We start from the raw sequence: 24180 nt of genomic DNA on the forward strand, positions 1-24180 counted from the left end.
GCCGGGATTCGATCCCGCGACCTCGTGCTCAGATGGTGTTCTTTGGACAAGAGGTTATGAAAACTGATAAATCGAGAATTTCATTATGTTAAAGTTCATTATATCGAGGTTTAACTGTATTACCAAATTCAAACGTATCCCTGTAGGCACACCCAAAATCTAACACACAACCAATTTAACAACAAGGGAAATGTAGCATACCTCCAATTCTGGCAATCAGGAGAAGGCAAAATTTGCAGTGTTTACCATGACAGAACAAAAATTTACACTTAATGTCGATCATCACTCTCAGACAGCTCTTTATTGCCATGTATAACAACAAGCAGTCCTTTATGTGGTCCAACCTGTTTTATATCCAGTTTTATATTCTGCATTTCTTTTAATGACTCGTAAACCTCTGTGAACAGGGTAGTGGCCCACGCCTAGACTAACCATTTCGTTAGTGTCACAGGACGCAAGACTGCGACATGCCAAAATATGCGACAAAGCTCCATTGTTGCTAGCTTAGTTCTCTTTTGAATGCACTTTTGTCACAAAAGCAGCACGTTGTCATCACCAACCTACACAAAAAATTGTGCTGTTACCAGCTCATGATGACAATCACGATGACGCCAACACCACAAAGTAGTTTCAGTTTCATATCTAATTGTAACACACAAGCAATTACTGACCTATTTTCAAAAAAAATAAAGTGTGTTTTAGAATAGGGTAAATATGGTAACAATTCATTGCGTGCTCCCATTTTTACTTAAAACTTGGCTGAGGTGAGACAGAATCCCAAAGTGATTGCACCAAATATAAGTAGAACTCACCTCAGGACCCAGCAATTTTGGTGCACACTCTGGCTGCTCAAACCTGACACGCAGGTCATGAGGTAGCTGAATATCACTTCTAACATGGACATCATCTCCTGCTAAAGACTCATTTTCTGATCCTGCAACAAGATGTATACGCAGGGTATGAGTGTGCATGTTTGAAAAATGTTCTCTTTGGTTTTACAGCAAACACATCCCTCTAATATCGACACCTTTTAGAGCGCAGCTCTTAATAGCCCGTTCCTGCAATGAGCGGCGATGTAACTGAGTGAACAAGCGCCACGAAGAATGATTGCAAACGTGGAGTGCAGTGGCAGATAAAAGAAAGACCATAGCAAAAAGAGGAGGAAGAAAGCGCAGGAGGAGGGTGCAGTGGAACTAGAGCACTGCATGGGCTGACTCGAAAGCCCAGGCCGTCCGAAACATATTTTGGCAGGCCCAGGTCGGGCTCGGGCATGAGGCTGAGCCAGACCCATTAAAGGGCCTAATTTGGGCCTTCAAGCACCCGCTAATGTTATGCATTGTACGGTCCAAGGCATTCTGTGCCAAGCTGAAGTTACAAATGCAAAGAGCTGGCTCTTAGTATACCTCAGAAAAAAAAAAGGGGGGGGAAAGAAAAAGAAAAAAAAAACAAGAAAGGGAGTAACAACGAAGTTCTCTCTTTTTTTTTTCTTGTCAAGAATAAAGAACATTGTTTCCACGTAAGGGAAGATAGATTATGCAAAGAACTCCGCCTCAAGCCATCTCCCTGTTACCACTTTTGCGATTGCAGTATTACCACTTTTGGTACTATTATTTTAGCACTAACACAAGGGGTGCCTCTTTCTACTTGTGTGTGATCTTATGGTGTATGCTAGTGAATTTGCCTGTATATATATACTGTAAGCGCTATTAATGTACTTCATCGTTTTCATTTGTACATAGCCATCATCAACTTCCCTGTTCTTTGACTTCTTCGCGCATGAGCTAGGGCGTTGCCTTTTTCGGAATAAAGAGCGCTGGACAACTTGATCGGTCTCAGTATTATAAAGTGGTGGAGGTACGTCAAGGCCCTGACATCCTCTCATGTTCCCGTCCTCCCTGGAGCTCCGTTCCGGTCGCTACCCCTACAACGATGTGCACTTCCACTCCCGGCCCTTCCGGCGCCTCTAACCCTACCACACAGACGACCCCGCCTACGGCGCCCTCTTGGACTGTGACGAGCCCTCAGCGCGATCCCTGTCTTTGCGGGACTCCACGGTGATGACGTCGACAATTGGATCGACCACTACGACCACGTGAGTTCTTGCAACAAGTGGAACGACACCCAGAAATTGAGGCACGTCCCATTCTACTTGACCAGTGTTGCCAAGACATGGTATTTCAACCACAAATCCGACATCGCGGATTGGTCCACGTTTACATCCAAGCTGCGGTAAATCTTCGCTTCCTCGTCTGGCCGTGCAGAAGTTGCCAAACAGAAGCTGGGAACACGCCTCCAACTTCCACAAGAGTCTTACACCTCATACATAGAGGATGTCCTGGCTCTGTGCCGCCGTGCGAATCCTAGCATGACAGAAGCCGAACGCATTCGCCACATCTTAAAAGGCATTGGGTCTGTCGCATTCAATGCCTTAATCGTGCAAAATCCGGCTTCTGTCCAAGACATCACTTCCACGTGTAATGTCTAGATGAGCTGTAGTCTATTCGTCTTCCACATGACAGCAGCGATTCTCAGGTTCCCCATTCTCCAGATCTACGTGCTCTTATCTACGTGCTCTTATCTACCTACGCCGATGTTGCTTCGCTACCCACACCTACCGTGACCTCCGTGCCTACTGACGTCCGTGCCTATGACCATTTGGCTTCGATGGAACCAGAGCACTTGCTGCGCCATCCTACCCTCAGTGGCGTCCACCTCGTCCTGTTTGTTTTTACTGTGGTATACGCGGCCGGTACTGTGGTATACGCGGGACGGTAGAGTATCCGCCTCCCGTGCAAGAGGACCGCGATTCAAATCCCGGTGCCGCACAATTCTCCACCGGAAAATACAAAAAGAAAGAAACCTTGTGTTGAGAAAATTGCACAAACAGGCCTGGAGTGCAGCCTGATCCCGGTGACCAGAACCGGTAATGCACTCTCTCACCAGAGCAGGATTGGCCACCCTGGTGCAGTACTTGGCCACAATCTCCTATATGAATACAACAATCAAACCCCGGCCCTCAGTCTCCAGCAGCCGCGAAGCAACTGACCACGGCGGCGGTCAGATCTGTGACGCAGCAGAGGGTGCTAAGAATACCTGGCTCCGGACAGGCCGCCATTGGAATCTGAACCTGGCAACGTTTAACGCTAGAATGTTATCTAGTGAGGCGAGTCTAGCAGTGTTATTGGAGGAATTAGAGGGTAGTAAATGGGATATAATAGGGCTCAGTGAGGTTAGGAGGACAAAAGAAGCATATACATTGCTAAAAAGCGGGCATGTACTGTGCTACCGGGGCTTAGCGGAGAGACGAGAACTAGGAGTCGGATTCCTGATTAATAAGGAAATAGCTGGTAACATACAGGAATTCTATAGCATTAACGAGAGGCTGGCAGGTCTTGTTGTGAAACTTAAGAGGTACAAATTGAAGGTAGTAAAAGTCTACGCCCCTACATCCAGTCATGATGACCAGGAAGTGGAAAGCTTTTATGAAGATGTGGAATCGGCGATGGGTAAAGTCAAAACAAAATACACTTTACTGATGGGCGACTTCAATGCCAGGGTAGGCAAGAAACAGGATGGAGACAAGTCAGTGGGGGAATATGCCATAGGCTCTAGGAATAGCAGAGGAGAGTTATTAGTAGAGTTTGCAGAAGAGAATAATATGCGGATAATGAATACCTTTTTCTGCAAGTGGGTTAGCCGAAAGTGGACGTGGAAGAGCCCGAATGGCGAGACTAGAAATGAAATAGACCTCATACTCTGCGCTAACCCTAGCATCATGCAAGATGTGGACGTGCTCGACAAGGTGCGCTGCAATGACCATAAAATGGTAAGAACACGAATTAGCCTAGACTTGAGAAGGGAACAGAAGAAACTGGTGCATAAGAAGCCGATCAGTGAGTTAGCGGTAAGAGGGAAAATAGAGGAATTCCGGATCAAGCTACAGAACAGGTATTCGGCTTTAACTCAGTAAGAGGACCTTAGTGTTGAAGCAACGAACGACAATATTATGGGCATCATTAGGCAGTGTGCAATAGAAGTCGGTGGTAACTTCGTTAGACAGGATACCAGTAAGCTATCGCAGGAGATGAAAGATCTGATCAAGAAACGCCAATGTATGAAAGCCTCTAACCCTACAGCTAGAATATAACTGGCAGAACTTTCCAAGTTAATCAACAAGCGTAAGAATGCGGACATAAGGAACTATAATATGGATAGAATTGAACACGCTCTCAGGAACGGAGGAAGCCTAAAAGCAGTGAAGAAGAAACTAGGAATAGGCAAGAATCAGATGTGTGCATTAAGAGACAAAGCCGGCAATATCGTTACTAATATGAATGAGATAGTTCAAGTGGCTGAAGAGTTTTATAGAGATTTATACAGTACCAGTAACACCCACGACGATAAGGTGAGAGAGAATAGTCTAGAGGAACTTGAAATCCCACAAGTAACGCCGGAAGAGGTAAAGAACGCCTTGGGAGCTATGCAAAGGGGGAAGGCAGCTGGGGAGGATCAGGTAACAGCAGACTTGTTGAAGGATGGTGCGAACACTGTCCTAGAAAGATTGGCCGCACTATATACACAATGCCTCATGACCTCGAACGTACCGGAATCTTGGAAGAACGCTAACATAATCCTAATCCATAAGAAAGGGGACGCCAAAGACTTGAAAAATTATAGACCGATCAGCTTACTGTCCGCTGCCTACAAAGTATTTACTAAGGTAATCGCAAATAGAATCAGGAATACCTTAGACTTCTGTCAACCAAAGGACCAGGCAGGATTCCGTAAAGGCTACTCAACAATAGACCATATTCACACTATCAATCAGGTGATAGAGAAACGTGCGGAATATAACCAACCCTTATATATAGCCTTCATTGATTAAGAAAAAGCATTTGATTCAGTCGAAACATCTGCACTTTCGAAGGGGGACCAGGGTGCCAGAGGTGGGGAAGGCTACACTCGTCCACGGCGTCTGCTGCTCAGGTCAGTCCACGATGCCAGCGTGTGTGACGGGGATCACTGCTCTTGCAAGGGGCGATGGCGAGCGGCTATGAGCAAGGCTCAATGCGACGCTCCCTTGGGCGTTGTCGCCGCTGACACTGGTGGCACAACTTCCCCGCAATGAAGGGCCGCTCTTGTCATTCGTGGAATGAAAGCGTGAGAAGAAAAGCATAGTGCTGCACAAGACGGGTTGTGAGGTGACGATGGCTACGATATGGCACCGGAGTAGCGTGCGTCGTCTGTCTGGAAACAAAGAGCTACATGAGCGCAGGTCTGTCTGTGGCGGCTGCTTTGAATCACACCCACGCGTCACCCATGCACTGCCTCTCATGATATTCCAACTAGTGAGGCAGGCTCGCCACGCTTCGCTCCGTTTGGAACGTGCTGCACGAGACAGATTGTCTGTGCCAGCCAATATATCACAACATGAAAACATGTACGGACAGAGCTACGGTCAAATTTCGCATTGGGAAGTATTGTAATAGTCGGCGAATTCCCCTCCCCCCCCCCATATAGATTTGGAGTAAATATAGTAAGTGTGTGGATATTGTACAAATATTACAATTTTTTTTCCAAGCAGAGCTATGGTTGTGGCCACTGCAAGTTCATATTGCAGAGAGACCCTTTTCCTATCGTGAATATGCTAGGCTAACTCGCTTCTTTTAAAAACTGCCTGCCTCCCCACCAACTGCCCTTGGACATGCTAAGGTCATCTAGGTGAAGTGAAATTAGACGGGTATCATGTAAGGATCAAAAGATGGCTTGCACTGCGTATTCCTTCATTGCAAGTGCTGCCATGACTTGGGGAGTGAAAGGCAGTTTTGTGCAACTTTAGGAATGTTTTTGATTGGGTCGTAATCCTCATTTATTGACCCTTTTGGCCCCTTTCCATAGGATATATATAGAAGTGAGAGCATGTGCAGGAAGGGCAGGTCACTTTTTCACAATACTATCTTGCAGAAGGTAGTGTGAAAGCAACAAAAACAATTACGTAAAAACATGAAATATTAAAAGCAGACAAACACCAATATACATATTCCTGTACACTTAAATAAAGGTAACATAGGTGATGAAAAATTAACAGATCAAAAGGGTGCTAACTGCTTAAAAACTGACAGGTTGTGTTCATTGACCATGAATTCAGGCAGTTCATTTCATTCTCTGAAGGCAACAGGTAATAAAGGCTCGTTAAAAGTAATACTTCAGCCACTTAAGCAATGAATACTTAAGTGTTGAAAAGACGACACAATGTATGGGCTGGGGTTTGAAGAACAGTGTTACATAAGGTAGGGAAGGAAATAATACAGCTTACGAAAAAGACATATTCAAGCTATTTGGGATGCAGCGCCAATGGGGGAAAGGTCACATACGATTTTATGGCTGTGATGCTAAGCCAGGAATCGTATTCTGATGAGATAAACAGATCAACACAATTTAGATTTTTTCTGAAGAGTTAGATACCTTTTATGCAGAGACCAACTAGTCGTTGCATGTTGCTGTTTCATGTAGATTACTGTTTTGTAGGCTAACTTATGTTTCGTAAGCTAACAGCAGCTTTCATAGTTTCAGCTGCTACAATAACTGCAGCATATGCTAAATGAAGAAAGGTCTTACAATTTTTTTGTGTGTCCACAATTCTGTGGTCATCAACATGTACTATGGTCATCGATGCTGATAACCACAGCATAATAAACATATGTATCATGTAATCAGCCACTCAAGGGCTCAAGCGGCCATTATGCAAGAACAACACCATATTGAAAGTTCACTAACAACTGCACACCTTCAAAAATTGCCAAAGTTGTCCTTTAAAGGGGGCATGACACGGTAACCAAGCAATCTGTGGTTTCCCATGAGACATTGTAGCAGAGGGATTATTATGGCTGTACATGCATAAAAACTGGGCAGTAAAAGCACATTCCTGTCAAAAATATGAGCTGGAACTCGCTGGCTCAAAGCTCTGCCCTCCAACGCCCAACGCCATATTGCTAAGCCATGTGTGACGTCATGCACTGCGTGGAACCAAGCCATCTTCTGCTACAAAGTCAGCCACCGCGCCATGTTAGGTCGGGGCACAGCTGCCGTTTCTTGCCGTATTTGCTCCAGATGTCGCGTGCCATGTCTTCGACACTGCCAACTTTGCATGACAAAGCAAGCGAGGAATCTTTGAGCAGCATATGCAGCGATGGTGTAGTATACGCTGCGCATTTTCACTTCGACCTCATCCCCACCAGCTCGAGTGACGAAACACGGCCTCCGAGATTTGCACGTGCAGGCTGGCTTGTGCAAATCTCGATGGCCATGGACGAAGACCGCGTGGTAAACATGGTCAACATAGATGGCGACAATGGCGTTGCGTTATATGCTGCTGATGACTTTCCGCACTCTTGATATTTCATGTGTTCAGCACTGCTTAGCCATTCGTTCACAGTAGGCGAAGTCTGCTGATGCTGCTCCGTACAATGCAAATTGTTAGGCAGGTAGATTGTTTGCTGGCATGCATTTCTCAAGGATCCATACTCAACAAAACTATGATGTTGTTAAGCTGCCGCACATTCCCACCAGTACTTTTTTTTCCCACTGTAGTTGCGTGCACCATATGTAAACAAATGCCTGCACACATGTGTTCACAGCGCAAGGATTTGGCGCAATGTACGCTTTAGCTGAACCTTCCCTTGAACTTGCTTTATTGCCCTCGATATCGATAAAACAAATAGCAAGGCTAACATTTGGCCAGGACGCTGCCTACCGGATGGGCCAGTGCGTGAACATGGTCGGCATCACGTTGGCCGTAGCTTCAGCTTTTTCACGGGTATCCCAAACTCAATGAGCAGGCGCAAATCGTAGTTGTAGCTGTCTGGCATAAAGTGTTCCGAGAACAAAACAAAAGCGTCAGATGAACGCCAGTCCTTCCTGTCCACATTCATCTTCACAAGCCGTAATTACGCTTGACGGGCTCCTTGGGGAACCTGAAGAACGACATGGAACACTCCTTGCTCTGTTTGCTCTGGCAGCCCACAGCACCACATAGGCCCCACTGAGGCATTGTTTCAGCTGCTGCAACTTGAACGATTCCGATGTCAAGCTGAACAAAGCAGGAGTTTCCTGCATGCGCGTACAGCTGACACACCGATTCTTCGCCGGAATATACAATATACAGCCGCTGGCTCGGCAGGCATGCAGCCTGTGACGTCATGGCTCGGGAGCGTGCCAGTGTTGCCCCACTGTTATGCCGTTCGAGTGTAATACAGTCAAACCCACTTATAACAATACCGCTTTTAACAATATATCGGATATATCAATGGACAGCCGCGGCACCGTCACCTTTGCAGTGTGTTCTATGGTAAAATAAACCGCTTATAACAATGCTATCATACTAGATTGTCGGTTATAACAATTAAATGTAGTCATTTGGAGCCAACCCTCACAGAAAAAAAACGTGCAATCGCAGCGACCACGCCAGCCGAACTACTCCGCCAAAAGCGCGCGCGTGTATGCGGAGCCGCCCGCACAGGGGCGGCGAAAAGCTCACATGACGAAGCATGCGAGGAGAATGGGGTGAGCAGGAGAAGCAGGAGAAAAGACGGACACTTTCCTCTGAGCAGAGTAGGAGAGAGAAGGAAGGCATTTCTTTTGTTGCTTTTGTATCGGCGCGCGGGGAGCAGTCCATTCTGAGGGTGTGCCGCTCGTTGAAAACGCGTCACGGCAGTTGAGTGTGGGCTACCCCATCATTCCCATTCTCCTTGGTTCCTGCTTAACAGTTGCACGTGTTCCGAAGGCAGCGTACAGTGTCAAAGCACGTGCGTTGCCAGCGAGGTTTTCGTCATCTGCCATCACCAGCCTTGGTCCTACTGGTTCTGCAAGCCCATCGGATCCCCCCCAGAGTTCAACGATGGAGGATTCTCCTTCAGGAAGCGCGGCCAGCGTGGCTCAACTGGATCAACTGCCGCAGAAGAGATGCAGCACAAAGGCAGGAAGGTGGCGTTGGTCCTTGATAACTGTACTGCACACCAGACTGCCCAGAAGCTGTCGCATGTGAAAATTTTTTTCCTGCCGCCGAACACGACTGCAGGCTTGCAGCCCATGGACACAGGCGTGATTGCATGCTTCAAGGCATTATATCGCCAACGTGTGTTGAGCAGGCTTGCTCTTAACCTGGACATTGCTGTGCGTGAATGCCGACCCGCTCCAGACTTTAAGATTTCACTTCTGATGGCTGTCCAATTCATTTTTGGGGCATGGGCAGAAGTCAGCTCCTCCACAGTCATGAATTGCTTCCGAAAAGCGGACTTTGCCGGGGATATCAGTGATGCAGAGTATCGCGAAGCTACTGCCGATGGAGCCATTACAGAACTTTGGTCTACGGTGCGTGGTGATGACGGCGACGCGGAGGGGCTTCAAGAATTCTTGCACGCCAACGATGCAGTCACGACAAACGAAGAATTCACTGACGAGGCGATCGTTGCAGCAGTCACCGGCGCGGAAGACGATGACAGCAGCGACGACGAAGATGAACCGGAACCTGTACAAGTTGTGTCTCAACAGGAGGCCTCAAGAATGATCGATTCCCTACGGGACTTCATTTTTGCAAAAAACCTTTCGCTCGGGCATGTTTAACATTTGGATGCCCTCCAGAAAGACATCGGCAAGATTGCCGCGAAGCAGTCGAAACTCGCCGATTACGAGTTTGTTTCAGCAAAGAAGTGAGAAGTGCAAGCTATTTTGCCCTCATTAAATGCTCTTAGGTATTCATGTTTTCTTTGTTTGTTTGTTTTTTTTTGGGGGGGGGGCGCTAAGGGATATTCAAGCTGAGAGGCAGCCGCGGCAACCTTCTCGTATTTTTTACAAGGTTCCTTTCGGGACCACCAAAACGATGCCTCGGCGGAGCTGCATGTCACTTGCCGTCTGTGACCCCTCTTTGCAGCTATGCTTTTTTTCGTGCAACCCGTTTGTAACAATTATCGGTTATAACAATGAAATTTTCATGGCACTTGAACATTGTTATAAGTGGACTCGACTGTATTAAAAATTCAATTACAAATTAAGTGCTCGCTCAAATGCGCTAAAATATTGCCAACGTGTTCTTGAACGTACAAGGACTGTCTCACACAACACAGATTATGATCGAAAATTGGGTGACATGCCCCCTCTAAGCAGTTGAGGATCATTATGGTGTTCTGTAGCTATATTTTTATAATATGACACGTTCAGCATCTACTTGAAGGTGCAGGCATAATGGCATGCTTCTCAAGCAAATGGCCAAATCACCGGGGAGTGCTATTCAAGTGGAGTGACTACTTTACTCACAGCACAAGACTAAGCTACATTTCCAGAAGTCTTGATGCTTCAAGTAGAAAAATATCAGCCAAATAAGTTTAACAAAAATCCACGAGGTAAGCAAGCAGGCAGAAAATTCATGTAGTCGCAGCAAAAGGTTACGCAAGCTTTTTTATGCAGCTCATTTGGCTGATCCCAAAACTGCTTGCCTGGCAACAACACCACAAGCGAGAGGAAACAATGGCTTGTCTCACCGCTTTCGGGCGAATAAAAAGTGGTGCCGCCATCTTCGCTGCGCACATTCCCTCGGCCAACGGACGACGGAACAGGTGGGAAGGCATCGTTGACTATACGTGCAAGCAGCTGCGAGGCCCGGTTCTCGCTAGGCACCACACGAAAATCCAAAAACCAGGCCTGCCCCCAGGGCAGCACGAATGATGTCACGAGGAGCAGTACTCCGGCAAGGACACCAGAGTTCACTGCCAACTGGCCCTGCCAGTCATACAGAAAGGTCTTGCAGATGACAATGGCACCACTCAGTGTGGTCATGAGTGCGACAAGAAGCCAGTGTTTCGACCGAAACACAATGTATGCCAAAAGCAGCACCACAAAACGAAGGGCAGATAGCACCTGGAAAATGAGCAATGCAAGAAACAATATGACAAATCAGCCCTGCAGAAATCCACAATGTGCAAGACGCTTTACAAAAGAGAAAAATTGTTATACACCTGATAGTAGCACCAATCTAAAACGGAAGTGCAATACAGTTTACTGAGAAAGTTTCGTATTTGAAGAAAAATCTGGCTTGGTCCAAGAATCAAACCTGGGACCAAGACAAATTTAGAGATGCTTCCTTTCTCAGAAACTTTCACTGCATTTAATTTATAGCTTCTTGCCACTGTCACAAGAATTAAATTTTTCTTTTTTGTGAACAATATGCAATGCGTGTCTTGTAGCACACACCACCTGGAAACTTCATAAACTGTGCATGCTCAGGTATCAAAAGGGCCTATAAATTACACAACAAAGGAGAACTATATTTATGTCATTACTGAATGTTCCAATATTACCCTATGGTGTGGAGTGGCTTTTATTAACATTCCTCAGACTAGGTAACATGTAGGAGCACATGTTCAGCCAACTACCAATTCAGAAAAGAAAACTGTCAAGGTCAAAGGTGCCAATTTGGTGGGGGGTGCATGTGTTTGTGTAATGGGTACTCTGTCACTGCGATGCCCGAGGGCCTGTGTGCCTACCCAGGCTCCTCAGTCTATTTTATAGACTGAGGTGCAGAAGTGGTTGCCTCCCTACTGCCCTGCACCTTCAGGCACCACTGCTCATGGCTATTGCACACAAGCTGGAATCTATCAATGCACTGTAAGTGAATGTCTGTATTAACACACAGAAGTTAAAAACCTGTGACAGTCACCGATAAAAGTCAAAAACTGTCCATGTCAATTTTCAGTAGCATGCATAGACAGAATGAAAATTTTTATTACTTTTTAACACGAATGAACTGTATAAATACCAGAAATTTGTTTTCATTTTCTATTTAAATGTGCAAAACACATTGAGAATAAGGATTCAAAAAAAGATATATTTTGCGAAAACTTTTCCGGCAATCGGTAGGAAACACCAGGGAGAACATAATGATAACGCACTAAAGGCAAGCATTAATCATAAGTACAAAACAGGCACAATGTTCAGAACAAAATAAATGCCAATACAAATTGTCATGGAAGGAATGGTGATCAGATATGGAAACAATGTGCTCAGGAAGATCATTCCAATGCGATATGGCACGAGGTAATTCAGATGAAGTAAAGGCTTGAAGATATGCTTGAAACTGCAAGTAGGGTGTAGTCGCCTTGACATCCATGAAGTGGCATCTTGAGAAAACTGGAAGTGCATTTCACCACAAGCCACATATGTCTTGGTTTAAAATTTGTACAGATAGCTGTCATCACATATGAACCATAGGTCTACATTTCATTTGGTTTACATCACATGCATAACACTGCAGCCAAAGATGTTGGATCCATCTGTCTCCCCTGACCATGTTTTCAAAAGAATGTGAGGCGTGTGCCAAACTTCTGCCTCATCCTTTGTTCTTTTTCTAAACCAACATATAGCGCTTCCTGCCTGTCACTCAGTGTTCACTGATAACCGAAACTCAGCAAGAAAAAAATTTGTTTGTGGTATGTTGCCCATAGGCAACACATCTATAAAAGAGATGAGAGGTGCCATGCACATAGCATTACCATTATGCTATACCAATCTTCTTGTAGATATTGAGGCAGTTGTTGAAAGCACTTATTATCCAACATTTCAAGTGGAGTTTCCTTTCCATGCCCTTTTCTTGTTTTATTTGCTACTCATTGCCTCCATCAAGCTGAACAGGCTTGATGGAGCAGAACAGGCCACGGAAGTACTGAACCCACGACCAATGACCACCTAGTAACGGGTACCAAGCGAGTGCCGAGTGCTCCCAGCTGTTTACCGCAGAGCGAACGGAAGTTGTCAAATTCCATGGTGCAGTGTGTCCAAATTATTAGGTTGCAATCGTGTTGCCGGTGTCCCCCGTGATAGAATCTACACGAAAATAAAGTTTTCCTGGTGCTTTGCGATGCCGGAAAACTGTGGTCTCTTGGATGCCAAATAGTGGCTAAAAGACCGTGGGCAGACCTGCACCATAGCATTCCATGGGATGCACTCGATGAGCAAAGTTTTACCACTCTAAAGAGCACTTCTGGCGCTGAAACATGGCGAAAAGCACAAAAGAAGTGTCCCTCCGATTATAACTACCATGTTCAACGCGAGGAGCTACGTTAACAAATTGGGGAGACGACTTTGGGGAAGCTGGTCTAGAAATTTGCTTTGAGCTCGCCATAATCGGCCTGCATTGCAATAAAGCACCGCCCCTAGCTTTGTTGCACTTCTGACGGTGAAAATCGACCGATAACTAGCCAAAAACACAAAAAATCCGAGCGTCGCCAGCAGCAGGCCGTCAACATAGTGGGTCAACACAGGCAATGTTTTCCCGGAGATTTTCTCGAGCTGGTCATGCTCGATTGAGCATGACCATGATTGAGCATTGAGCTTTTGTAATTCCATTATTTTTTGGAATTTAGTATCACTAAAGAATCTCTCCCATAAGCTACATGGAATAATAAGAATCAAGATTTAGTGAAAGTTCAAAATGCATGCGAACTAAACTATGTATAGCTGCGTCTGAACTTAGCTGCAAAACATGCAATCCTATATGCAGAAACAGTTTCTATAAACATAAGCGCTACTTTTGTAGACATCAAAATATGTACTTACAGACATATCAAACAAGGAAGTTGAAATTCCATATCCAAGGATTTCTTTCTCATAGACTAGTCTGACTGACTTGTACTGCAGCTGAAATATAAGCACACAAACAATAGTTCACAATGGCACAGCCAGGAACTGGGCCCACAACTTCACTGCCAAGCAAGGTTGTCATTCAGCCGGAGTAATATGATTAAAATATACATTTAGGATATGTTACAACAAACCAAGTTAGTTTAACGAGCCTAAGAATAACACAGGCAAACTCATTAGAAGCAAGCAACCCTATGTAGAAATGGGACACAGTTTACCAGCATGAAGGTACAATAAAACCTTGTTGATACGTTCCTGTTGTATTTCCCCTGCTTTTATGCTCCGAAGCACCAGTACCTTTTAGCTTCGATAGGAGCATGCGCATTAGCTTCTCATTGGTTAGATTTCTATTCCCAGTTGCTGCCACCAAAAGCTACTGCAGTGCACCATCGTCCATCAGTGGCACCTATGTTGATCTCCACGTCTCACCACAAAAAATTGTCATTTCCAGCACCTGCCATGTGGCACAGAAGGATCGCAACTGCCGTGTGCATATCGTAACCAGTCACTGATCTCAACAGAGCCCACACGTCAAGAGGAGATGGACAAAGGCCGAAGGGTTAGCCCCACATCCACGTTGGTGCACAATGTCTTATAAACTTCCATGCCTCACCCAGTTATTTCAATCTACAACACAGCGAGGGAACTAAAGAAAAAGTATTCAAAAAGAGGCTGTTATTAAAGATTCAATCCAACCACTAGATGAAAATTACAAAGTTCATTTACTACGATTCTACGACCGTACTAAATAGTGTTTAATGCTCAACCTATCTGCCAGTTAATAACAACCTTTACTGAGAATGTTTTCAACAGTTTATTGGCTTCCTATTCAACTTCAAATAAGATGTTGTCGGAGAGTAGGTTTTTGGCTCATCAGTAATGCTACTGCAAGTGTCCTCTGGTGCTTTGTTTTCCTGGACAATACGTCTAACATGGCCCCCCCAAAAAGATCGATCAATGGAGTTCTGTTGTATTTCTAAACACAAAATGCCATTCTGCAATGAGTCCTCTAGTTATACCAAAATTTGTGAGGTTTTAAATGGATCATGCTTTCATCCATTAAATACAACTGACAAGTTTGTCAGATATGCCATTTGTTATCTGCCCGGCACGTGGTGTTTTTGAAGGTTTATATTAGATTTTCTTAAACTGCTGATGAGGGCCAGCGTACTGTCCTGGTGTTTCTGTTCTCCGTCTGCGTCCCTGGTGCTGTTTTATAATTGTGTTTTTTTTTCTTTCACAGGCACCACAAGATTATCAAACTTTCAGTAATTTGGCTTGTTCCATGAATGTCGAAACCTAACTGGTTAATACATTACAAGGCCACTGGTAGCTTGTGAATTAACAAAGGACAGTGCAAAACAACATGCTATATGCACTGCTAGTACATCAATGTATACAATCAACAAAAAGTGAAACATGCTTTGACTGCCCGACCTTGTATGTATTCTTGATTATGCATAGGAATCTTTTCACTTAGATAGCTCAAGGCAAAAGTTGTGAGGTGCATACCACACGAGGCCATTGGCCCCAGATACCCCGTACATGTCAGAATTGGTCAAAGCAGACCTGTGTCAATCTTCTTGCCTTGACCCATTCTTTAGCAGTGTTTCAACTCGGAGATGTGCATATTGCTTGGATATTTATTCCCGCAGCACGAACTTCACCCCAATATGGAACATAGTACAGAATCTGTGTTCTCTTCTTACTGTGTTTTGTTCATTTGTAACTGGCTGTGGCTGCCATCTCCTACCATGCCTTGCTCTAGAATTTCATCAGCATTTGCACTGCCACTGAGCTAGCAGGGCGATGCCCACTCCCTTGAGAGAACAAATTTTACAAGACATGGAGAGAGTGCCACTCACCATTGCACAGAGAATCCAGAGGAAGGAACAGAAGCAGACATCAAACGTTGCCAGCAAGGCAAAGAACCTCCGCACGGGAGAGATCTTTTTCCCCACAGAAGCCCCCACTTTGAGCGCCTCGGCTGGCACTTCATCCTCAAGGTTAATGGAGCCATAGTGAATCCAGTGAGGCTCCGGCCTTGGGCAGCCAGCATCATGGGACGAATTCCCTGCCCCCATTCAGACTTCTTGGTCCACAGCCGGTGCTTATCACCTGGCACCAGAGTCACTGGAAGATAGCGAGATCATTGCTGTATGACAGCTCTTGCTTGACTGGCTGGCAGTAAATGCACTACTTTTAAATGTATGTCGATACTGTGATTCCATTATGCTTGAGTACACTGGTATGTGGTATCAGGCACCTGGTCCTACAACAGGATCTTGACAAAATCCCTTTCTGGTGGACGCAGTGAACAAGGCTTCCGTAGGGAAGCCGAAACGTCTTTTAGATTTATTCCTTTTTTAGTACTTCTTTTTGTCGGTGTCTGTCGTTTTATAGCTTCCTGCTTCCTCCCGACTAGACGGGCTTCCGTCGAACCCTCGGCTTCAAATGACAGTTAACACTGACAAATACAAACTAATGACATTCAGCCAAAAGCAGTCAAACTCGACTTACACATACACTCTTAACAATAACTCTATATTGGTAACGCCCAACTACAGGTACCTTGGTATTAACTTCACTTCTAATCTTTCCTGGTCAACACACATTGAAAAAACTACTGCCACGGCACCATGCACACGATAGGGTACCTGAAACGTAATCTTCATGCAGCACCTTCCATAAAACGGAAACTAGCCTACCAGATTTGTTCGTCCACAACTCAAATATGCATCATCCATCTGATCACCTCACCAAGTTACCGTATATACACGATTGTAAGTCGACCACTTTTTTTCAATTTGAAAATCTGAAGTGGGGGGTCGACTTACAATCGAAACCAAAACATGGCACTGCCAAAAAAGCGAGACCAACTGGAGCTACAACGTAGTTACAATTTTATGTTTGCGCTATCCCGCGTGTTTGTTTGCTTTTCAGGAGGGTTTTTCAACATTTTTTAGAGTTCTACAGTGCACACAACACTCATGAGGGGGTGTCAATAGTTGATGGAAGCGCTGCTGTTCCATTCGCGGCGATACCCTCAGAACGGCGGCGCTTGCGGGGAGTATCGGTAGTTCATGGAAAAGCAGACACCACTCGTAAAGCCCTTAAACTTCGTAAAGTAGTGCCACGCTTTGAAGAATTCCGCCTCCTCCTAGCGCGCTCTGGCCGAGGTCGACGCTGCGTCGCTATTGGCCTAATAGCATCACGTGGGCCCTCGCATCGTGCATCAGCGCCGTTTTTGCTCAAGAAGCGTCTACGGAGTGGCGAGAAGCATAGAGTTTCCTACAAAAATTACTAGAGGGAACTATGGCGCTGCAGTCGTTCTACCATGGGAATGATGGGAAGTACATGGATTTGTCTGATCTTCGTGCTTGTGGATTCAGACGTTCTTGTAGTTTTGTATATTACGCTATATAAATCTTATTGTCATATATTTCAGCGCAATCTACATTCTTCGAAGTGCAGAAGACGTCGAGAACGCGTAAAATTGCTATTAATTGCAACGATTAAGCTTGTCCAGGTGGCCAAATCGAAACGCACCAAGCGTCTCAAGGCACTGGCATGCCCGCGATAAATTCATAAGGGCGTTTCATTCGCTTGTCGATACATGCGTCCGTGGCTTAATAGTTTCAATACCAGGCTTCTGTGCTAGCGTCCCTGTGTTCGAATCCTGCTGTCGGGCAATTTTAATGATGTTTATTTAATTATTTATTACGCAATACACTGGTGAAAATGACAAGTTTACAAAGTCACAAAGACGTTTGAAGCCAAAAGGATGAGGTTTAGGCAAATCCATGTACTTCCCATAATTCCCAACCACTCCCATTGCAGCTCCCGCAGACACTAGCGCCAGAGTTCCCTCTAGTAATTTTTGTAGGAAACTCTATGGCGAGGAGCACATGTTGGCGCCGTTGCTACGCTCGAGCAGTGTAGGCGGCACCAAGGTCGAGGAGGGAGCATAAAAGAGAGGAGAAACAAGGAGGGTGAAGGCGGAGGAGGAGAGTGTCACTACTTTACGAAGTTTAAGGGGCTTTAACTGCTCGCGGGTTTCTCTTAGCCTGTTGCGCTTAGCTTTCTGACGAAAACCATTGGTTTGACGCGTTCCACTTGACTACCGGCTACATGCTACTTCTATTCTTCCTCAGTCGTCATGAGTGCTCCAGCCTCACTAATCATTCGGCACTCGTTCACAGCAACGTTTAAGAGGGCTGCCATCCTTTCGCCGAAGAAACAAATCACTGCGCAGCAGGCCGCAAGTTCGATGTTTTTGAATGGGTGGTGCGTAAGTGGCAACTACAGCGAAGCGAAATTTTCACCTGTGACGGCAAGTGAGGAATTTTCCACGTGCCGAAGTCTGGACGCTTTTCCGGAGCTGTAGGCTAAGCTTGCGGCGTACATCGCTGAAATGTGCGATCGGTCCCTGCCAGTGAAGTGCGACATAGTCATGATACAAGCCCAGATCTTCGCCTTTTAAGGACCTGCTCCGTTGTGAGTACAAGTGGCTGGCGGAAGAAGACCGCGAAATTAAGCCAACCGGACCTGTCAAGAGAGCCTCCCTGACGGCTGCGTGTGGTTGGGTGCATTCGGCGTGGGCTGCTGTTCCACAAGATGTCGTGGTGTGGTCGTTTGCCAAATGTGAAATTTCTTGGGACGACGACGCGCTGTGGGACCGTAGCAACGATGACAATGGCAGCACGAGTGACGACGAGTAGTCCAGTGACCATGTCATAAATCAGTGACCATGTCAGGGACCATGTAATAAATTTTCGTTATCGAATGCACCATTGGGTATGCTCTTGTTCTTTTTTTTTTCCTGTTACGCGATATGGGGGGGTCTACTTACATTTGAGTCAACTTACAATTGTGTAAACACGGTATCTAATCAACTTACTGGAATCTGCAAAACTGGACTGCACATTTCATTGCTCGAGACTACAACCGACACTCCAGTGTGACTAACATTAACACTTCATTATCACCATCATCCTTGGAATCACGTAGGAAGATAACCACTCTCTATTTATGGCATAAAATAGTCTACAGCATGCAATCAAATACCTTGCCACTATCAAAACCATGTTACATATCTCGCAGGCTTCATAATCAACACAGTTTTATTCGTCTTTTCGGCTGAACCGAAGCCTTTAACATATCAACGCTTCCACGTGCAATGGAATGACCTCCCTGATGTCGTCTGTATTCATGACCATGTGGCATTTAGAAATAATGTACTAACCATCTATGACTGTTTTTGCTAACCATATGATCACTTTAAATCATGTTCATAGATTTTACAGGGATATCATGTAGGCCCACTCAATTTTCCATAAAACCTACTAAGTGTTTTATTATTACAATGTTACACCATATCTACTACATTTTACCATTGTATAATACCTGGTTCTTGAATTTCTTTTGTTTGTTTTCGTGTTCTTGTTAAAAATTATCGTATAGTCCCCCTCACATAATACTCCTACACAGAGCCTGTGAGGTGGCATTTGTAAATAAATAAGTAAAGCACACAACATCCTGATTTGCACAACTCAAAGTGCGCTCTTGTGTCTACATAAAATTTTTGCATACTAAGCTTTCACACAAGCATGCTGATGTCTTTGCCTTCGAAACAGGGATGGTAATTCCTGTGTGCTTATGGTTTTCTAGTACACATGCATTGTGATAGGAACGAATAGAAATAAGTGTGTGTGTGTGTGTGTGTGTGTGTGTGTGTGTGTGAGAGAGAGAGAGAGAGAGAGAGAGAGAGAGAGAGAGAGAGAGAGAGAGAGAGAGAGAGAGAGAGAGAGAGAGAGTGTGAGTGTGAGTGTGAGTGTGAGTGTGAGTGTGTGTGTGTGTGTGTGTGTGTGTGTGTGTGTGTGTGTGTGTGTGTGTCTTGTTTTTCATGCCACTTTTTAAAAATTAAACACCCCTTAGCTCATATAACTTTCCATAATGCTAGTGGCTAGGCTAACTTATCCCGCGCATCCGCTGGCATTATAGTGTACCGAGGCAAACCCGCAAGTAAAGAACAAGCTATGTTCAGCAGGCACAAAGGCATCAGAGTCAAGCGGAAGAAAAATTAACATGGGGACAATCACACAACATATTATTTACGAAGTGAGCTCCACAATATTTGAAGTCAATGGAAGCAGCCATGTGGAAATAACTTTACAGTAATATCCCATGTCATTGCCCATTCCCCATCATTAAGAGGTATAACTGTGAAAAAAAGATTATGGGCATTGTATTGGTGTACAAGCAGGATAGGTATATAAAGTGGAGCATGAAGAATTACCAAATGTGAGTGATAAAAGGCACACTTTGTAAATGTCTGCCAATGGCATACAATGAGTCCTTAGGATTTAGCTATCCCTATCTAATCTGCCACATGTAGCTGACAGCGCCCTATCTCACATGCATGTGTGAACCTGCAAATAAATATGCACCCTACATGTTTAGATGTTTTTGTAAACACAGGCAAAAAGAAAATACAAAGTGCCACCACTAGGACCATTGCTTATAATGTGCAGATGTAACTGTGCCAGTGCATCCATGAGGCGCATGAGGCTTCCAATAGCTCATTTCTCCGGGTAGTCTGTCGAAATGAAATTTTGCGAAAAAGGGAAGCAGGTGATGCCTTGGAAGAGGTCAATGACCTAGGATATTACGTTATGCACAGTGTCAGTGCAATCTGTTGGCACTTTTAGCAGACTGTGAGAGACGTCTGAAAAATCAGGTAAAGTCATGATACCAGACTTGCAGTAAGCGATGTATAAGGGTGGCTAAATGATATGAATGCTCACTGCTGCACACATAGCATTTTTGTTCATTATTTTTCTTGTATGGTATATACATGCAACAGCCAATTATATTTATATACCATATATTATTATTATTATTATTATTATTATTATCATTATTATTATTATTATAATTATATTTATATTTACCATGTAATCACCAAGTGATTACATGGTAAAATATAAAAGCAACATTTTGGCTCCTATCAACAAGGTTTCTATGTGAGAGACAAAATGTTTGGTTAATCTGTCTGTGGTCAACATTGTCACTTCTATCGGCCACTGTGCTTTATTGCAACCAAATAGGCTTACATCAAACCTTGAACTTCCAAGTCATTAATTCTGCACATTGCCTAGCAAGAGGCTTACCAGGAAAAGCCTGACACTGAAAGTGTTCACACTGTGGGATCAGGTATTCAAATAATCAAATAAAATAAGAAAGGTTGATTCAACATGCAAGGCCCTGTCTTGAATATTGCATCTTACTTTGCTTTAATATTACAGCTTACCGAAATACAACCCATTAAACAATACAGCCGGCGAAACAAACTGGGAAACTTTCTTTTCACTAAAAATGACAGACATGCAAAAAAACAATAAGCACGAGATTTATTGACGGCAGCTCAGGGTTGTTGAATGGCAGAGGGCAGTATCGTGCATAAGATCTTGTTCAGTTCTGCAGCTTAATGTGCATCCGCTCATGGAATAAAAGCTACAATTTCGTTGTGATAGATTAACATCAAAGCTCCATCCATTTACTCCGCCTGCTGATAAGGTCATTACAGGAAAAGGAAGTCATACCTTTGCATTGTGAAACTAGAATCTTGGTCCCTGCATTCTCTCACCTGTGGATAACAAAAGTTATCAGTAAGAGCAAGCTACATACGCCAAAAATAAGACTGATAAGGTGCTTTTGAATGCACACAACCTTTTCTGTATCAATGTGCTTTCATTTAAAGGATGCAATCACACGTACATTATCATTCGCGATGAAGATTACTACAGCGGCACATCCTACAGGTAATGAAAGTAGGGGTGAACAGGAAGGCGGATAACTATATTATTGAATATAAAATGTTGATAACTTTTCCAATAATTTGGGAAATTTTAGGCTATGACTATGCGGCTGTTCCTTCCTTTTCTGTCTTTTGCAAAAATCTCCATCATTGTTTTACCATTACTGGATATTTGGGTATATTTAATGACAACTTGACATGCCAGTTGCTCATGGTTGAACAACTCTAAACGTGGATGAGTGGAGAAAGGTAGGAAGAAAGACAAGAAAGTAGTTCTAGACATGACTTGCATTTTCTTCGTTCCTGTGACATCACCATAAAATACGACCGACAGCGTCAGCATGTCATCCATGTGAGCGAATCTATACGATGAAAGACTACATGAGGTTTTGGCAATCTTGATCCACGATAAACGGACACCACATTTAACCTGGAATAGCAGCTTGGGCTTGTTGGTTTTCCATCCTGGTGTTAACAGCGCAAAACGTAGACGGGACACGAGACGAGAAAACACCACAAGCGCTGTCAGCGCTTGTAGTGTCGTCTTTTCGTCTCATGTCCTGTCTACGTTTTGCGCTGTAAACACCAGGCACATTTAACCTGACACCGCCCACAGATACGTATTCCCTCATGCACTCTGAAAACACCGTACAAGATTATCAAATGATACTGAATAAGAAGACAAAGCGGCAGCTTGTGAAAGTAGTATAATCACATGCTTGTGGCTCTGACAAAGCATGTTGCTGAAGGTGCCGGTTTCTGACAAGGCATGGTTAAAAAGAAAACAAGTCACAAGCGCTTAATGGAATGTCATAAGTCTATTCTAGCTTTTCCAGGCATTTTGAGAATGACAAACATGCATTCTGCTGAGTCTACTTTTAAACATAGGGCAGAGACAAATAAAAGCAAGCTTAAAGTTGCATGCTGAGCCATTCGAATGTGCTGCACTTCGCGCGGAGCACACAGACGTTGGCATGACAAACTTACGTTCTTCAATAGTAAATTTCGCACAGGCGTCGTCCGTTCCAGCACTTAAGGCAAACTCACGCTTATTTTCAGTACCATAGCGGCTCCGAATTTTGTGATAAGCTGACAAGCAGTCATTCCGCCTGTTTACATTTCTGCGCCGTCTGGCGGACCGACCGACAGACGCAAGGCGGGTATGGCGATACAGCTGACGCGGCTGTCTGCTTTCGCGAGCTGCAAATCACTGCAAAATTCGTCTTTTTGTCAATAGTAACCAAAATGAAAATAAGTACGGCCACAAAAGAACACTTACGCTAAACATAAAGCTCTCAAACTATGCTTATAAAGTCTCTTTCAATCAGGTTCACACAAATCGAATACCAAGCTTTGAACTTTCGGTTTCGAGTCAATAGACTCGAAACCGAAAGCCATAGCTGGGCGCGTTTTTCGAAAGATTTTTATACCGGTGTCCCACGGCTACTTTCGGTCGCGATCATGCGCGATCCGGATCAAAATTATAGAGCGTGATTTGCTTCCTCGCGCAGCTTGCGCAAAGGAACCAATCGTGATCGAGAAATTTGATCCGGATAGGGCTTGATCGCGATCCAAAGTGCGCCGTGTGGCACCCGATTGACACTTATATATTTTCTTTAATATAAATAACATGGAAAACAAGCTTTGACGAACGAAGTATGTTCGCAAAGCCAATGCTGCGAAAATATGACTGAATGTATTGCTGGGTACGCTCGTACGTGTTAATTCCTACAAACTCAGGCTCTACTAATGTGAGCGTCGTGTTCATTCTCCAGTTCTTCGAAGTCCCGGAATAAAAAGCCCCGGTGCTGACGACACAACAAGAATGCAGGCACGCAGAGGCAAGGATTGGGAGTGCACCACAGCATGTCTGAACCATGAGCGACTGCTTCAACCACGTGCTCTGTAACGTTACATAATTTTGGAGCAAGGCAATTTGTCATCAGCAGTCGTTGTCACGTACGGCACTAATATGCAACGCATATCTGCAAGGTTGTGTCTTCCTTGGTCAGGTGCTCCGCAGCTGCTGGGGACTGAGGATCAACCAATGGCCCTCAGTCCCCAGCTACTGCGGAGCACCTGACCAAAGGGGTCAGACCTGTAACGCAGCAGAGGGTGCTAAGAATCTCTGGACCCGCACAGGCCGCCATTGGAAACTGACCCAGGTAACCTTTAAGAACCAAACCCTGTCGAATGAAGCTAGCTTAGCAGGACTCTTTGAGGAACTATCAGAAATTGTTTGGGTTATTATTGGCCTTAGTGAGATTAGAAGAACTGGTGAGGCTTATACAGTACTGACTAACGGCCATGTCCTCTGCTATAGAAGATTCTCCAAGATAAGAAGCAATACGGGGTAGAATTCCTAATCCATAAGGACATAGCGCGCAATATTGACGAATTCTACAGTGTTAATGAGAGGGTAGCAGTAGTCGTAATCAAACTTAATAAGAGGTATAGATTAAAGGTAGTGCAAGCCTACGCTCCAACATCTACTAATGATGATGATGAAGTAGATCAGTTTTATGAAGATGTTGAATTAGCGATGAGAAAAGTGCAAATGTGACTTCAACGCAAAAGTGGGGAAAAGGCAGGCTGCTGAACAAGCAGTTGGCAACTACGGCTTCGATTCTAGGAACGCTACAGGAGAGATGCTGGTAGAATTCGCAGAAAGA

At 44.6% G+C, this 24180-nt stretch overlaps 1 protein-coding gene across 4 annotated transcripts in view; it reads right to left on the bottom strand.

Moving 5' to 3' along the window:
• The window catches only part of Start1 (Steroidogenic acute regulatory protein-like), a 45498-nt gene extending 22841 nt beyond the window's left edge, over window positions 1–22657 (bottom strand). For 2 of the 4 annotated variants that reach the window (XM_075691771.1, XM_075691772.1), the window contains exons 1-6: window positions 22496–22657; window positions 21294–21337; window positions 15555–15822; window positions 13606–13686; window positions 10536–10911; window positions 813–934 (exon numbers count right to left, since the gene is read on the bottom strand). In XM_075691771.1, the coding sequence (XP_075547886.1) occupies window positions 813–934; window positions 10536–10911; window positions 13606–13686; window positions 15555–15773 (798 nt within the window). In that variant the 5' untranslated portion in view covers window positions 15774–15822; window positions 21294–21337; window positions 22496–22657. Of the gene's footprint in view, window positions 1–812; window positions 935–10535; window positions 10912–13605; window positions 13687–15554; window positions 15823–21293; window positions 21338–21798; window positions 21871–22495 lie in introns of all 4 variants that reach the window. The other 2 variants (XM_075691770.1, XM_075691769.1) reach the window with 2 other exon arrangements.
• Between the last annotated feature and the right edge of the window lie 1523 nt (window positions 22658–24180).

This window comes from Dermacentor variabilis, chromosome 5, assembly GCF_050947875.1.
Source record: "Dermacentor variabilis isolate Ectoservices chromosome 5, ASM5094787v1, whole genome shotgun sequence".
NCBI classification, from domain to species: Eukaryota; Metazoa; Arthropoda; class Arachnida; order Ixodida; family Ixodidae; genus Dermacentor; species Dermacentor variabilis.